This window comes from Syngnathus leptorhynchus, chromosome 8 (assembly GCF_054491065.1).
Source record: "Syngnathus leptorhynchus isolate UIUO chromosome 8, UIUO_Slep, whole genome shotgun sequence".
NCBI lineage: Eukaryota > Metazoa > Chordata > Actinopteri > Syngnathiformes > Syngnathidae > Syngnathus > Syngnathus leptorhynchus.
The window spans coordinates 9,201,996-9,220,401 of NC_141202.1; the positions used below are offsets into that span (position 1 = coordinate 9,201,996).

General features: G+C 39.8%; 1 protein-coding gene across 4 annotated transcripts in view; it reads left to right on the forward strand.

Moving 5' to 3' along the window:
• The first annotated feature begins 724 nt into the window (after positions 1-724).
• Positions 725-18,406, forward strand: part of rspo2 (R-spondin 2) — a 28,134-nt gene continuing 10,452 nt past the window's right edge. For 3 of the 4 annotated variants that reach the window (XM_085919372.1, XM_085919370.1, XM_085919373.1), the window contains exons 1-4: positions 725-1,009; positions 1,271-1,459; positions 8,988-9,131; positions 9,345-9,533. In XM_085919372.1, the coding sequence (XP_085775498.1) occupies positions 1,378-1,459; positions 8,988-9,131; positions 9,345-9,533 (415 nt within the window). In that variant the 5' untranslated portion in view covers positions 725-1,009; positions 1,271-1,377. The remainder of the gene's footprint in view (positions 1,010-1,270; positions 1,460-8,987; positions 9,132-9,344; positions 9,534-18,406) is intronic. The other variant, XM_085919371.1, reaches the window with a different exon arrangement.

Sequence of the window (18,406 nt, forward strand, 5' to 3'; positions counted from 1 at the left end):
TTTTTGACGAGTTTCTTAACTGAATCATTGTAGATGCCAGCTCTGACCACAATTATTATATTCACTTCACATTCATAACTAATCAATATTTAGAAGGGTAAACGAGGTTTGCATGAGTGACCAATTCCTGAATTGGATGTTTGCTTTGACTTCAGCTTATAAATGTTTCATGACTTTTTTTTATTCTTGTGCTCTCTTCATATACATTTAAATACATGTGTTTTTATTTTTATTTTATTTTTCTCCAAGATTTCCCTTATTGATTGACTCATTCATCTTACAAATCACTTTATCGTCACAGGCATGCTGGATAGGTCCCAGCTGTCTTTGGGCGCTAGGCGAGGTACACCCTGAACTGGTCTCCAGCCAATCACATGGCACACTGACAAACAGCTCTCAGAATCACACCTATGGACAATTTGGAGTGGTCAATTGGTCTATTTCCTGACAATTAAAAGTGACCTCTACTGTATATGTCAATGTACATTATGCCTGAGTAGTTGTTATAAGTGCCCTATGATTGGGTGGTGACTCGTTCAGAAGGTACCCCTGATTTCATCCGAAATACGCTAAGATAGACCCCATCTCATTGTCACGTCCGTGCCAGAGGGACCTCGGCCGGCAACTTCCCTTAGCCACACCCCTTCGTCACCGTAATGTGTCACCTGCTCCCCCTTGTTATCCCATGTATTTAAACCCTGCCCATGTGTTTCTCCCTGTTGGTGTCTACTGTTGTCTCCCGTCTGTGCCTGGGCCTTGTGTTCCTGTCCAGCTGGTTTATTTCCCCCCCTGGTCTTGTGTGGAGGCTCACGGGCAGAATCTGTTCTGTGTCCGAGTAGACTTCTGTTTGCCTTTCTGCTGTCCGTGAGTCTCTGTCCCGTCTGTGTCTTTGTTTGCCAACCTCCCTTCCCGTCAATGAACCCCGGTCCAAGCTGCATTTGGTCGCCCTGCTCATTCCATTCGTAATACTCATTCGTGAATGTCTATACCCTGACAAGTGGTGTAGAAAGTAGGTTGATGATTTGTTTAGTCATAAGTTAACACAGTAATCACAACAAAGGTGGAAATAAAAGCAATCCTTTGGGTTTGCTAATTATTTTTACTCAGTCAAAAAAATGGGGCAAATGAAACCTATTTAAACCATTATTTTATTCATCTTAACATAGCTATGGATGCATCTCAACACAAATAGATTTTCAGTTTGTGGGATTTAAGGTCTTCACTTTGTTTTCCATCCTTTGCTAATTTGCCTCTCTTTTATGTCCTGCAGCTACCTATGGAGCGTACCCCATCTGTAAAGGTTGCTCAGTGTGCTCCAGAGACAATGGCTGTGTAAACTGCCAGCCCAAACTTTTCCTGTTTCTGCGAAGAGAAAGGATGAGACAGTATGGCGAATGTCTTCATGACTGTCCAGCTGGTTACTACGGCATGCGCAGCCCAGAACTTAACATGTGTTCCAGTAAGTGATACTGTTCAGCCTTTTTTTGTCCTGCATGCCGACTCTGCAGTTTGCCACTACCTCCTTCCACTACCTTCCACTACTTTCCTCACAAAACCAGTTTCAGAAATCTATGGTCACTATTTGCTTCATGCAGTACATCCCATCTCCTTTGCATATATGATCAGGGTGTTGATTTGGGCCTCGGTAATGTTGGTTGGCTCACCTTTCAATAGCAGCGCAGTAGTTTAGGGGCTATTGGTGGGAAATGGAACAGCCAATCCACAGTATCCTAAACATTAACAATGACATACCAGGGCGGTATCAGGATCTTAGCTGTTTCCAGGAGTGCCATGCATCCAGCTTAGTGATAACTGCCTCCAGTACCCCCGATCACCAGTGGCTGTTGCCTTTACCTTCCACATTTCTTATCTAGTTCACCCATATATATATATATATATATATATATATATATATATATATATATATATATATATATATATATATATATATATATATATAATATCTTACACGTCATTGAATACTGTTTAAGTTACGAAGATGATGGGCATATTAGCATAAAGGCATGAAGCTAATGTCTCTTGGCAATTTTTTTGCAAGCTTGCAAATTCACCAGACTGTGTTATTTATTGGCAGTCATAGTCATTTTGGACTTTGAACATCCAGCCAGTTACAGCTGACTTTTCCAGATACCACGCCATCAAGTGTATTTTGACTACTGTGTGATAAAGCATTAACTTTCAAGTGTAAGTACAGTTTGAATATAAGCAATTTCTATAACTCTATTACTGTAATAAAATTAAACAATTTTTTTCTCCAGTTTTAAATGGTCTTGATACGTGCACTGTTTTAGACACTCAATACTTTACTTGAACATTGACTTTTTTGATAATATAGTTCCTAACCATTATGTATTTTGTTTATTGGAAACTTTTTTTATGCAGAACAAAAAAAAGTACTTCCAGAAATTCTGTAAACCATAACAATAACTGGCGACATTTGAAATATTAGCAATTCTTGTTGAACTTTAGATCCAAAAGACATTCATCATTCCATCTTTTATATGGGTTATCTTCACTTTTGTTGTGAGTGTGCTGGATCTTGACGCTAAGCAGGGTACACCCTGGACTGGTCGCCAGCCAATGACAGACTCCAAAACCCAATTCATGGAATGTTTCCCTCACCTCCGCATTTAGAACTATTTTAACGTGAAAAAAAGAGTTGAAAGGGAGAAATTGCACAAGAGTATGAGAGAGATCCTTTATGGGTTTACCTGGGGCAGAAGGTGTTGGCTGAGTGTTTCTTGTGAAAACAGAGAGGAACTTGAACTTATGGTTCTCTAAGACAAACTCCCGGCAGACATACAAAAATGAAGCCAAGTGGAAGGTGCCAAAAGCTTTGGGCACAATAATATGAACATGTAGGAACCATTGGAAGATTCCTCAATATTTTCACCCAACTATGCTGACTTTAAAAGACCTAGTATATCCACTTTCATGACATAAACAATAATCTTCAGAGGGCAGGAGAGAAGATATCACAAGTATGACCTTGCAGAAGACTTTATGGACAAAAGTAAAGCAATTCCAATATTATTTTCTGGAAACAGTCCAATTGCAAGAAACTCCATATATGTCCCCAGGAGCATATCCATGGTGCATGCTGCAGTAAGACTTGCCTGTAGCTGCTCTATTGCTCATTGGACAATCAAAATACATTTTAAGTCTTATTTTATGTGTTCACCTGCAACTGCATAGAGGCTGAACATGTACAGATGAAGGTGTACATCCTGCACTCCTGTTGTGCTTCTGCTTGCCTGGATAAAGAAAAATAATTAGGCAAGGAATTAGCTTTTAAACTTACTTTCCTTTCTTTTGCTGGCAAGTCACAGAAACATACACAGAGATGGTAATTTTCTTTTATACACTATCTGACTTCATAGAGTTTTATGAAATAATTAGTTAATTTAGACAAATTACAAAAATAATATACTAGTGACTGTCACATTACGGTCCATTTTATTTTACAAGCACTTGATTGTGTTAAAAATGATTAAATGTTTGTCTTGAAGACTGAGTTTTACATTGCTGAACAAACTCAAGTTAAGCCCCTGGTCATATGATTGTGATTCATGACAAAATTGATGATGCTGACATATTACTCTTTTGCTAATCTTATTCTGGCCGTCTCTTACTTATGCATTACGATCACAAATACAGTACACGGTAAGTTACTTGTTTGTTGATCTGGCTACCATGAGCAGAGATTACAGTAATGTCAATACTGACTGTTCGACCCACTGCCCACAATTCACTTATGTGTTTATATTGAGCTTTCTGAGATTTAATAGGATATTAGAAGAAAAGCACATGGCTATTTGTGAAAGCTGACTCCAAATCGGTTTGAATACATGCTCCTACTAAATAACTTGATGCCTCTGCCTATTTATTTTGGGTGTTTGCTTTGCAGAAGTCTTTTAGTAGCTAGGGATAGCTCTATTATGTCATACTCGTATTTCCCCAGGGGTGCTTATTATGCACTGAGTGGCAGCCCCACTCCAATGTTTGTGGATGTTATTTCACAGATTGACAGGAACTGTGTCGAATATGTAGCAATAGTTACATAGTGGGTTGCTTTTTGTATATCCAAATTGATGTCACATTTCATACGACCTCAGTTTTTTTAGAGTATATTCCCAAGAGTATACTTTGCCATCACAAACAAGCTATTTTACTGATGGAAAGTCAACAATCAATACCTTTTTTTTTTTCTACATTTGACAATGTGTTGAGAAGCGCAATTTCCTGGACACCCCCCACTGCTATTCACATACACATATAGGCTAGCCACAAAGATAGTTTCTCTTACCCCTCTGCAGTGTTCAGTAACTACACAAAAACCTCAGATGTGTTCGCTGCCAAACAGCAACCAGGAAACAGCAAACAGGATTGACAACCTTGTGGAAGCAGGGTTGACATAAAATAGTGCTTTCTGTGGAAAATGTTCTGTGCCACGCTATATTATTATACGCTATATATATTATATTACTGCCTTTGTTGAGATGTCCACGACCGACCAGCATCCAATCTGACCAGGTCATGGCATCACCAACATCTTGGAAACAGCTTAAATAAAATAATGCTTTCCTGGGAAATATGCAGTGCCACTCATACCGACCGTAATTTCCCTTTAACTGCCTTTGTTATACAATACAATACAATACAATACAATACATCTTTATTTAGATAGCACTTTCACAACAATTTTCACCATAACAAATTTTCCGGGTATTTCACACTGCTTCGGATAAAAATTATTATTATTATCATTAATAATAATAATAATAATAATAATAATAATTATTATTATGATTATCAATGATACCTTTTTAGGCCACTGTCTCACACACAGGACTAAGTTGTGTTTGTGGTGAATGTCAGCCATGTGCCATGGCCACACATGAGCACATGAATCTTTTGCACAAAATATTGAATTGTCGGCTTTGGTAGCAAGAAATGTTTCTCTCTCTGTGTCTGAATTGTCCTCATTCAACTTTTTTCTTCTGCAGTCAAATTGTGAGATATTTCCCTTACATTGCCTGGCAAGCAAAGTGATCGGTTGATTTTAGCTTGTTTATTTTTCCAATACACATTACATTTAATCATCACAAATTTATAATCCATACTTTCCGAATTGGCCAATAATATAATGATCCCAACAAACCAAGCCCTGCTCTCAGGGAATAACAGCCAGATGACGAATTATAAGGTTCGAAACACTGAAAATGCATAGTACTATAAAAAAAGATGCTGTCTGTCTGAACCTCAGACAGTGGTGTGTGTGCACGCTGCAGCTGGCAGATCTTGGTATATCATTGACTATATCTTTGCATAAGAAAACAAGCAGAGCCACTAAGATGTCTGCTACCATCACGTCATTCCTTCTCAAGGACACTGTGATTGACAAAAACACCACCTTTGCTTCACCAAGTTTGACATTGACATGTAGAGGTGCACCCATGTGGAAAAAAAACAGCATGGAAGGAGTTGGGAGGAACATGGCAGCTCTGGTCTTTGCCGTGAACTTTTGTCATCCATAGCTCTGCATGTCATGGCTGAGTGGCAGTGAGCAAGCCAAAGCTTCCATGTCAGCCAAACCCCAGGTCTAGAGAGTAGGTCAGAGCTGTTCTACTCAGCTTGGAGGCAAAGAATGGAAAAAATAGGGTTTGTTTTCCTTTTCACATTGCCAGGTCTTTTAGGAAATGGACACTCCTGCTATGCAACATCAGGTCTGGTCGGCTTTGAGGAGAAGTCTGAGATGAGTGCTGTGACAAACCATATGCTGCTCAGATATATTAAAGGCCTGGTTTGGAAATCGGGAAATTAATCCGTCTTTTCCAGGATATATTAGCACATTTTCTCCAAGCAGTGCATATTCTTATAAATAAACTGCATGATTACACTTGACGCTGTTGGCCTGCAGAGGAATAAAATTTAACTGGGGCTGACATGAGGTTTTGCGTGTCCTTGATACAATTGGTACACTTCCTCCTCAAACCCAGGCTTCTGCCAAGCATGTACCACTTTGTGACAAGTGACGCTTGATGACTCATGTCTCAAGTTAAAATGCATCTGAATCCGAAAGTCACGCAGTAACAATGACATCGCAATAATCCCGGTGCATCAACATCTTTCAAATTTCCTCTCACAATGCCAACATCTTTCTCTCGTCACGCTGTAACTCACAGGCAGAGCACCGCTAGAAGATAATGATGGTAATGTGTTTAAGTCCTAGGAACACCGGACCATCAGTGAGATCTGATGACCTCATTATTTCTCATTAGTTTCCCAGAGGCACCTAGATGAAGCCTTTAAAGGTGATCCAGAGGTTAATCCCACTGGGAGAATGAACCCGCTCCCCTGTATCTGTTTGTGGAGCTGCTCAACAATCCACTGACTTGGCCAGCAGACTTGCTGGTGGTCAATGTGGGACATTTTCCAGTGTCGTAGATAGCCTACACTGTCCTAGATAGCCTTTTGCCTGATAACTGGACAGAGGGATAGCTGTCTGTTATAATGATCTCTTCCCTACTCATTCCATTCTCTGATGACCTCTGATCCACAAGCTCTACCTCTCTGCATTGTCGGTTCCAAGGAGCCTCATCGATGTGCCATCCACCTCATCCATCTCATGACGGGGATATCTTTACTTATCTTTTATTTAGAAAAACTGTCCAAGCATTTTTTTTTAGTTTGATATTGTTTAATCCTGTTTTGTACTGATACTCTATCTTGTATTGTTTGTCCATACCTGGGGATTGCGCAACAGACTTTGAGTGCTGGAGAGTACTGCCAGATGTTTTCTCCCTTATTATTATTGCTGGTGATGACAGGCCTGGGAGGTGTGAAGGGTAAAAGACAGTGTTGCGCTTTCTAATTTGTTTTTTGATTTATTAGCTCCCCAAATTTTCCCTGAATTAAGCTCTGTTTATATTAAACCAGTTTTATTCACGTAGGACTTGATGTGTAGCAGGAAAGGACATATATAGTCTTACCTCATTTTACTTTCACACATTTCTAACCATTCTACTTATTGTAGGGTCACACATAGAATTAGATAAGAGAAAAATTCATTGCATATGTGAAGTGATTTCAAATTTAATTTTTAATAACAAACATTTATGGGAATCCTATTGATATTGCTATTCGTGTTAATATACGTATGTTCAGTGTTGCAACACTTTTCCATATGTTATGAACCTTTATCACACAAACTGATTGTGTTGTGTTTGTGGGTTTGTGTATCCATGGTTTGTTTACACTACTCTGAAAAGCGTGAGACCAGAGTGAGTGGGCCGAGGCCACAATTTAGGGTTCAAAGTAATGCGGGGAGGGACCCTCTCGTTTCGGAGGAATGTCGTGGAGGAGGCATGATGGTTAGTTGGAGATGGTGTAATTAAGGGGTGGGATTGTGAGAGCCTTCCTTTTCCTGGGCCTTGTAAGGGTCACAGATTAAAGCACAACCGTCCGCGCCTATGGCTTTTACACATGGAAAAATCACAGTAACAACATTTAAGATACTCAAGAGATAATGCCCAGTTGAACTGACATGCAAGACATAGTGACTGGAAGACTGTACCTGTACCTTAGGGTTCTCTAACTGAAATGGATGTCAGTGTGAAATTAAGTCTTGTTTCTGCCAAGCATTACCGGTACCGTAGGTGCAAGTTTAGTACAGTGTACCACATTTTGGTTACCAATGTCAAAAGATGGTAAGATTGCGTTGAACACATTGCAATCACTGACTGGTCGATGTCATCATTTCTGTGGGACATGACTCAAATACGAAGAACACTATGTGTCATGAAAAGCATGTGGTGAATTATGACAGGACAGCAACTCAAAGCTGCTTGTGTTTTTGTTTATAGATAATAAAAGCACCAAGCACTGTCCTGAAATCATCTTATTTGCAGTATGGCAGACAGCTCACAAACAAAAAAACACAAGCGTGTGATGCTGTGGTGTCTGACTGAGCACATCATGTATCTTTTACAAGAGTGTGCACATAATTTCACCCAAACCCTGTCATATTCCATCCTTTGACTTTTTGTATTAGTAAATTCAAAAAGATCATACACAGATGAAAATCGGATATTGGTTATAGAAACTGACATGGTTGGCAGCAGTGGCACATCGTTCATAGCCTAAAGGAATGTATTCATCCTACCGCAGTACACCGTTAGATCAGAACGTGACCTTCCTGTTAAGTCTTCTTTCATGCTTTGACACTGTTCTACTCACTTCTCTTACAGCATTTCTTCCATTTCTGTTTTCAAAAGTTGGTCATCAAACAACAGTTTTTGTACTACTTAAGCATGCTTCCGTAAACTCTAAAGTACAGCACTATGTGACTGAAGAGGTGGAGAGAGACACTGCATTTTAGTGGGAGGTGGTAGGTGGCAGAAAAATCACTTTTACAAAATTCACTGAAAATCACAGAAATTGAGAAGAGCTGAAATTTTTCTTTACCTACACTGTTGGTCTTTGTTTACAGTGTTTTATATATTGTTGAATTCATTCAACAGTTTTGTTGGTTTGATGTTGCACTATTTACAGTGTTCTATCACAATCTGGCTCACATTCCTTATGGAGGAAATATAAGGCAGATAAATGTTTACAATTCTGAAATGTACTGTTGTGATCTGAACTTCACTGTTCTGTACTGGATCGCTTAATGGATCTTTTACTTTTATGTAAAGAGAACTAGGAGCTGGTGCAATCTGCTGTTGAATTGTAGGCCAGTTGGACATCATTGGTGTTTCTGCTTATTTTTTGTTCTCTCAAAAGAAGAAAAATAACTCAGGATTGACCATGCATTGGTGAGAAGTCATTCACAAGGCACTGGCAGCTTTTCTCGAGGCACAGACTGTGTAATCCACCCCCCAACCCCTGAAACTCCAGAGCTCTCGATCAACTCCAGATGAGAGGGCTGATCAGCTGGACCCTAATGTCTCTTTTTCTCTCTCCAGGGTGCAGGATAGAGAACTGTGAGTCTTGCTTCAGTAAAGACTTTTGCACCAAATGCAAGTCGGGTTTTTACCTGCACAAAGGGCGATGCTTTGACAAGTGCCCCGAGGGCTTTGCCCCACTGGAGGACACCATGGAGTGTGGAGGTAAACGACACAAAAGTGAAACAAACGCACATGTTCATATGTTCTATATTATTTATTGGTATTCTCTAAATATTCAAAACAAGCAGTCCACAAGCTTATGTCATTGTCGTAAAGTTCCTTCACCCAGTACTAAAGCTTGATCTGAGGTCTATGCATTGCTTCTAAATGACATTCTGCTGTGGTTTCCCCACACATCACTTTGTCTGTCCACAGAGGGCTGTGAGGTCGGGCAGTGGAGCGAATGGGGAGCTTGCACCAGAAGAAACAAAACCTGCGGCTATAGGTGGGGTCTGGAGACCCGGACGCGGCATATTATAAAGAAACCACCCAAAGACACAATTCCATGTCCCACCATTGCTGAGTCCCGCAGGTGCAAAATGGCCGTGAGACACTGCAGAAAAGGTAAGAATGTCACACAGCAATGTTAAAGTGCTTTGTGCAGCTTCCGTATGCAATGAAAAGTTCACACTGCAATTTAAAAGAAAATAGACGACTTCCAATCCCCGACACGGACGTTGTCCACCCTCTCACTGCTCCACCTGTCTCATGTAACCTCGACACACCACATTGTTTTTTCTTCCTCTCTGCTATTGAGGTTTTCTCTGACGTTTCCGTGCATGAAATATCAGTTATTTTCCATTGCGGGCTTGAAGGCAGTTTTCTTTCTGAGGTATATTTTCCCCCCATTTTCCCAATTCCCTTCTTAAGGACGATCTGGAGGTTACCTCAATGGTTGCCTCTGTTTCCTCCCGTCAGTTTGAAAGTTATTTGTGGTGTACATTGTGAGTGTGTCAGATCATTAAATGAGAAGTCAAATCTTAAGCAGAAATGGCTCAACACACTATTTGGTGTGATAGCTGCCGTTTAAACATAAATGTACTAAATCTTAATGTATTCTCTTGTAAACATTCTTTTAGTTTCAGTTTAGTCTAATTTACCAAACAAGAAGGCAATTACAGAAGCAGATAACATTTAGGCTGTCAAGTAAAGAAAATAAAATGCCAAAGAGATAGAGGGAAGATCTTGAATGCAGGCATGTTTCAGTGAAGTGTTGCAAGAGTTAATAAACCTCAATAAACTGTTGGTTTCTCATGTTTCAACGATACAGAAGCCGCTGCTACTGCTGCTGGAAACTGTGATTCCACCGCACATTTATTTCTTAGCGCATGTCCTGTTTGTCAGGGAAATTCTCCCCCCCCCCCCCCCCCCCCCACCCCACATACCTCCAAATGCTTTTGCCTTGTCTGCTTGACTTTACTACTATCTTTGATTAAAAAGTTGTTTTGTAATCATGGTTACCGCAGTAAATGATCTCAGACATAAAGGTGCTGATGAAACTTTATTCCCAAGTCTGAAGTACAAAACTGTTTTCATTCAGTTCTTAGAAACTAGCTGCAGATTCCCTGTTCATCCCTCACAAAGTTGCTGTTCCCTACTTACGTGGTTACCGTAAATCTCAGTGCAATTTTTTTTTTTTTTTCTCTTTTTTTTTTTTTTACTGAGTAACATCTCTGTTGCGCGGGTTTAAAGCTGTGTGTAAAAATGTCACTGAATGTACATCCCAGCAGTTCCTAACCTTGCGACATGTTTTAATAGAGGTCCATTTCATACTCTGGCATGTGTTATTAATTCCCCACTGCTTAACTGCCTGTGAAAATCCCCACTTGACAAAAGCCAATGAAACTTAATACTCTTTGCTTTAAATAAATACAATGTAGAAAATGTAGGCTGCTGAAGCTGAGTGGGATAAAGAAGTAAAAAAGATCACTTTCCACAAGACGTACTATTTTTATCATATTGCACGAGAGCCTTAGAATGCAGGTGATGGGTGATGTGTTGCAGCCAGTTTGACCAGATAAAGAGAAAAAAGATCTCACCATTCACCTCCAGACCTACTTGAAATATAAGCTTAGAAATCTGTAAGAGGGTTTTATCGTGGTCAAATGTGAAAAATAATCTATAAATCTGCATAATTCTCTTGACGCTATACACAAATGTGTTGGTTAAGCGCAGAATTATGTAACCCCATATGGATTCTGTGAATTAAACAGAAAGAGGAATTAAAACAAAGCGGCAGAGGTAAGTATATATCACTTATGGGAATGCTTATCTGATCTTGCATTTTTAAGCATCTGAAATACACTGGACTTTATTGATGGGTCTCTGTTTTCAAGCTTAGTCGAGACATACAGGGACGATGTGGCTGATCATATTCGTTTCCTTGTGTCTGGAATGACCTAATCCCTCTGAGAAACTAGCATGGAAACTAAAGTGCAGATAATGTCAAGAGGCAACTTGTTTTTACAGCAAATGTTAAGACGGGTGCAAACCGTGTCTGATGTGTTCCATACAAGTTGCAGGTCAGTGTAAACAGCATACATCGCTCGCACTGCTGGGATTCATTAGCTAGTGTTGCCACAATAACAGTGTCTTGATTCTTCACTCTAACCTAAAGCTGAGGGTTCATCCTTTATGTGGAGGAAATATGAAATATGTGGTGGTATCAACCATATGTTGTTTTCATCCAAACTGTCAAGCTGCATTTAAGAAAACCTTTGAACTTTGACAATTTATTGTGCTCCCACCAGATGGATTATACTTTTTTAAGGAATAGATGTTTGTAACTTTTCACCTGTATAACCTGTAGGATTTTTGCTGTATAATTTTATATATTCGGGTTTTAAGCGAAAGAACCTGTAAGGTTGCCAAGTGTCTCTTTGAAGGTTGATTGAACAAAAAAAATCAACTCAGTAATACTGAGAATCAGTCGGCGGCCCTGGCCTCGTGTATGTCAGTCAGCTTCTGGGGGTTTGCTGGGTGGACGCAAATCATCTCCTTTGAGGCGGAAATACATCTTATTTTCAACAAACATAAACTCAGATTCCTTTTTTTTTTATTTTTTTTTTTTTATAAATACTGGCACCTCCAATACATCCATGTTGATGCTGCATCACCTCAAGGCTGTCAGGGTTATTGATCTGTGTCTGTGTGTGTGTGCGTCCGTGCACGTGTGTTTTTCTTTTAGAATTTACTTAAAACTCGGAAATGACGCACATTGCTCAGAGGCTTGCCCCACGCTATCAGCGCGTATTTAAATGTCGTTCTCCTGTCGCTTATAAGCCCGCGAAGTTGCGCATTTGAGAAAGGTGAAGCGCAAAGTGGCGAGGAATCACCGTACTTACAACAATGTGTTGAATAAAAAGTATTCTGGCATGGTGTAGGTCCCTCTTTTGTAGCCAAGATCCACATAAATCCATTGTTCTTGTTTGAAGTATTGCATTTTTGTATCATGCAAAAAACTATAGCAGTATTATTATGGGTGGTGAAATATGACACAGCCCTTTTAGAAACAAAACACATGTACGTTGTGTAAGAACAAACATGCTGAAGCACAAACACTCTGCTCCAATTGAGGCAGGATGTACCTCACAGATTGCTGACAGTCATACAAAGAAGTTTGATAAAAAAATATGGAATATATGATTAGATTTAGCCAATGAATTTGATACTTGTACCTGAGCATCAGGCTCTTGTAGGGGGTTTGATTTCTTATCTATGTCACCAGAGACACTCTTTATGCTGTGGAGGCCAAGCCTCCCCCATATCCAATCTTCTGTCATTCAAGTTCCAAGGTGCTGTCAACACAAATGCTTTCTGCATACAATGCATGTGATAATAAGCATGATAACTGCTTCTGTTGTCATCAAAATCATCTTGTTCTTTTTGCCACACTTTTACCACATGACCTACACTTTCACTTTAGAAGACGGTATAGTCTGCAGTATTTTGCTTCCATCACTCCTCCAGAGAGCAACGTAGAAAGACTTATTTGACCATGTTGAAGACCATTGGATATGTCTGAGAAAGGGGGAATGTTTATTTACTTTAGTCTTTGTACTAGTCTCGCACAAGAAATAATGTAAATCCAGATCCAAACCCTGTGAGGATTTGTTTGACTGATGGGATCCATGCCCAGGTCTGTCTGAAGCTAGTCTGACTTTGGGGTGAATCTACTGTGCTCTGCCCCCCCTCTGGTCATCACTGTCTGTGAGCCATCTGCTTCAGAATATCTGCCCCTGAAAAACAATGTATATAGATCGGCCCAAATCCACTCTGCGGAGAAACACAGAAGCATTTTAATATCTGGCAGGGTATGTGTATGAACAAAGAGGGGGGCGTGCACAACTTTAGATTTTATAAGACAACAATTATGTGATGAAAGTCAAGTTGACATTAATGACATCATTATCGTGTGCTTTTTTCAATAGTGTTTTTTAAAACCACTTAAAAAAATTAAAAACAAATAAGATTTAACAAATACCCTGAGTAGAGAATGCTCTAAAATCATCCATTTTTATTGACAATGGACAGCTCATATACAAATTTTACACACAACTTGTACATTAAAACATAACATTATTGTATGATGATATTTCCAGCCAGAGAAAAATCTTCTCGCTTGATGTGCTTACCAGTGGGATAGTCAGGTAACCTTTGCACAACTGGATCACCCTCGTCTGCACAAGGTATCCTGTCTTGTCAGGTCAGTTTGTATCTCGATGCAGGACATCCCAGTGTGACTCCTTTCTCTTTTTATCACCACCATTCCTTGCAATTTTGCAAGGTGAATCGGTGAGATAAAATCTCTATTAAAAATAATTGTAAAACTCCAAAGCTCAGCTCCAAAAAAGAGAACCAAGAAATCTGTGTATAGACAAGTAATGCAGTTCTTAGTTCTCTACTAGCAGTTTCAATGTATTTCCTCAACAGCATGACTCAACCTGTGACCACCATCTGGTTCCAATATTTAAGGTGTTACAGAAGAGCTACTGTGACCCCCCTTTGTTGTCTTCTACAACCGCTGATTACCTTTTTACAAAGTACTAAGTGCTTCCATACCTAAATAAATACTAGGCTGCTCTCATTTTGAATTAACTGTCTTGAAACAGTGTCATGGTCCTGATGGCTTTATACTGTATGGAGCGGCCATCTTCATGCCACATGCATGAGCCATAAACATGAAGCTTGAAGGTGCTAGATGAAAGAGTTAGTTATGCTATTGGCACCTTACTCTTCATTATTGTTATTTGGTCATTTCAATGCAGGATGACAGAAGAGGGTTGCCAACTGCATGTTTTTCAGGACTCTTCACACTCCAGTTGAGTTATGGTTCAACTAAACTGCATGTACACAAACACATGAAATAAGATGATTGTTTTGCACTAAATCCAACGGTGATAATGTTTTTGGACAGCTGCTTTCTGATCAACACACAATATATGTCCTGTACAACTTAAACATCACGGCTGATGTTTGCACTTGGCCTGATTGTGTCACTTGTGAATTTGAAGTGCATATTCATATTCACAGACATCACACATTGGATCATGTTATTTATAGTATGAATCACTCACTCACTGAGATCTTACGAAAATGAGGAGCTGCCATAAACACCCGCAGGTTATATGCAAACAAAGTGGCAACAAACACAAGAAGAGGAGAAGGCACCAAGAAATACCCTGAACAAGTGTTTCCCATGATGCCATGTGCTGCAAGTTAAACAGTTTCCCTCTATTTCCCCCTGCTGAGCAGTATATGGGCTGATATTACCCATGACGTGTTTAAGGCTGTGAAGCGGACCTTGGAAAGTATTTCAATTGATTGGCAGTTTAAGCATTTTTTTTTTTTTTTACACCCTATGATACATACGTCAAACTCAAGCCTGCCGGGAAAATCCTCCCCTGCGTATCATATGTCCCAAGAGACCAAGAAGTTAATATTTTTATTTTGAAATACAGATATCTGCCCATTTTTACCGTGACCATATTCTAGATCCCACAATGCAAGTTCTGTAGTACAAAAGCATTTCATAATTCTAATGTATTGTTGTGTGGATATATTCAGTCATTAGCTATTAATTTTAATAGCTTTGTAAATAAATATTAAATAAATAGATTTATTAATTCATTTAGAGAGAGAGAGACACAGAGAGAGAGCGACAGAGAGATAGATAGATAAATAAATATGGTGTTTGAAAACTCAAACCCCAAACCCCAAAGTCTCGACTGATGGTTAACAAAGGGTAAAATGTGTTTATATGACATGCAGAAACAAAGACAGATGCTTTGAAATAGAAAATGGACCACTTAATGGTTGAATGGTCAATTGAAACCATTTGAACTTAATTTAATTGGAACATTTTGGATCAACCTAGCAGGCAGTACTTTCCACCACAAAATAAGGAAATATTTTAGTTTTTGTATTACTCCCATGACGATCCAGAAACATATAGAATAAATGCCAAAACACATTGAAGCTGTTCTGACTGCTTGGTCTATTTTGTTACCCAACTATATTTTCAATCTAACCCTGTTTTAAGGAGGCCCAGTGTCAGGTTTTTTTTCACCTCATATTTAGATAGCCCATGGTCTGCCAGACCTCCACTACAGTGCTGCTGACAATTCTCCAGTCGGCAACAAAACTTTCATCAAATCCCACACCATATAGATGAGGAATCATATGCATCCGTTCTTAAGCAGACTGTGAGAAACAAATAAAACTCACCAAGAAACAATAAAATCGACCTCACAGGCAGAGTAAGTCACCAACCACATTAGGAACACTTTTTCTTGGTTTTGTTTCGACTCCTTTCCCGTCTCAGATAGGAATGACACTGGCTTGCTTGTTCCATTTCACTCTGCTTGAGGAACAAACACGCATGTCATAGAGAAGGATGCGGCGTACATAGTTGAGAGCAGCACTTCATGAAGTCTGCTTCCAGTGATCTGACTTGTGGAGAAAAGAAGGAAATTTGAACAAGGGTGCTCGAAAACATCTGGTGCACAGTTGCAGAAACTCAGACTCAGCCACCAGAAGCTCATTCTCGGCTCCCCCCCCCCCTTGCCTGTCTATCTCTATATCTGGCCGTCAGTTTTATAGAGACATTACAGCTTTTAATTACATCTAGTGATTCAGAGCGAGACTTTGGATTCTGACCCAATCTTGTCCACGGGCAATGAGCCAGGGTGGAGACTTTGAGACACAACAAAGTGACAAGTATAGACCTGTTTTCTTTAGTTGTATGCACATCTTAGTGATTTTCTCTGAGTTTGTGCACGTGGGTGTTTATGTGCATCTCAACTACACGATAACAAATACAGGGGGCAACTAAAAGTAGAACCTTTATGGCACTAAGTAGAGAGCATGTAGCAAGGTCCTGCACCCCACCATCACAGTAAAGCTGAATACTACGGTGATGTCACACATTAGCAATTTAAACTTAAAACAGTGATTTTTACAGGGTTTCTGATGACATAAAACACAAGGCCCAACCTGCATTTATGACATCGATGGAGTTGATAAACTTCCTCCATTTGGCTTGGAAGAAAAAGCCCCTTTATTGTGCCAGTGACCACAACAAATATTTTTTACACTAAGACTTGGGGATGAACTCATAGAGATCAAAGTCTGCCAATGCCAAAGTAGAAATACAGCAAGAATGAGTAAATACTTGTTTTGTTGCCAAAAGGATTAGATGAATCAACTAGCTTCTTACTGGGCTGATGGTGTACCACTCCACCAGTACAAGTTCCAGTGAGTCCAGTTTTTCCTTCCTGTTCTGTAACTCTGACAGATGCTGCTGCCTTTTAGGGTACACAAACCTCAGTGAGGTGAGACCTTGAAATGAGCGTTGAAATTGCACTGTAATCATACACATCTAAAACCAACAAGAAAATGTCAGCCATATGGCCCAAAGCCCTCTGTTTGTATTTGAATGAGACGCAAAGGGGGATTATTGACAAGAGTTTAGAAAGCCAGATGAGCTGAGCAGCAGTGATTCTTGTCGGCCTGTTTCTGTGATCCGATCTGTCGTAGCCACTCAGCTGTCCATCTGCCCCGTGTTTGACAAGTGTTTGATGCAGCGCAGGCCTTAAAGAGGATCAGACCCTTCCTGGATGGGCTTTTCCTTTTACCCTGTGCAGCAGCAGCTCTGCTCATACATCAAACACACACTCTCCTTTCTTCCACAACTCTGTGAACTAATGAGCTATTTTTATCAAACAATATGTATAGGATCACTAAAGGACACTGAACAGAGCCTCCCAGAGTTAATGCAACAATCAGAGAAAACAAAACGTATCAGCCTGCATGTATTCCCTCATCACCGGTTATTGCTGAGGGGTCTCTCCATGATCCTGATGGCCCCTGTCTCGGTTTTAGTCCCTAAGCCTGCCTGACTTAGTTGGCTCCCCTCTCATTAGGGTCCTGTTTTGGGAGAGCGTGCCATGTTCAAACATGTGAGGGATTTCCTCATGAAATTTCCCAGTAAAGAGGGGGGAGGAACGTCCTTGTGCAGAAATTAGAATGAATCATGCGGGACAATTTCCTCCTACATTGTGCTCCATTCTGTTAAAAGGCCCACGGAAACCTGGGGGTTGCAGACCAGTTAGAATTAAGGAATCAATGTGTGCATGCACATAAATGACCAACACTTAAGCATCAAGGCCCTTTCTATGTAAGATGGGAACACGCGTGGTGACTGTTTCCTGTCTGTGTCACTATTGCCATAAATTAAATGATGATGAGTGTCTATTTGCCTGCCTATTTATGAGCTGCAACAACTTTAACGTTACTAAACGTCTGAAAACTACGGCCAATCACTACAAAATTTCATATGCACATTCCCCCATTCCCCACTTCAACCTGTAAAAACTCAAATGGCTGTTTTTCGCATCCATTCCTATATCAACGCTCTTTGAAATATGGTAATTTGCGTTTTCACATGAGCTCAATGGAGCTCTTTGCCTCCTTCCATCACACCCCCAAATGAGCCGCATTGTTGACAAATTCTAAAGCAGTCTGTAAATAAGACCTGTTGATTAATGTAATCATAAACAAAGATGAATTACAAACCACTTCCAAATGATATCAATATGATAATATCAAGGAGTCTATTAAATTTAAAATGTTTAAATATATGCACAAAGTAGAGAGGTCAATGTATGTACTGTATGCAAATAAGTGTGGGTTGCACATAATGTATATACATTAGCTTGTGAAAGTATTCAGCCCCACTCTAACATTTAGGACACAATCACGAATATAGTCATAAAACAATAGAAAGTGTCTAGTAGTGCGATACTATTTTTACAACAACAAATGTGTATATAATGCAAGAGTAATGAAGGAATATAAAATATTATGTATTGGGAGGATTGGTGGTCAGAAACCAGACATTCTCTGCATATTTACCGACTTAGTGTATTCCAAAAGGA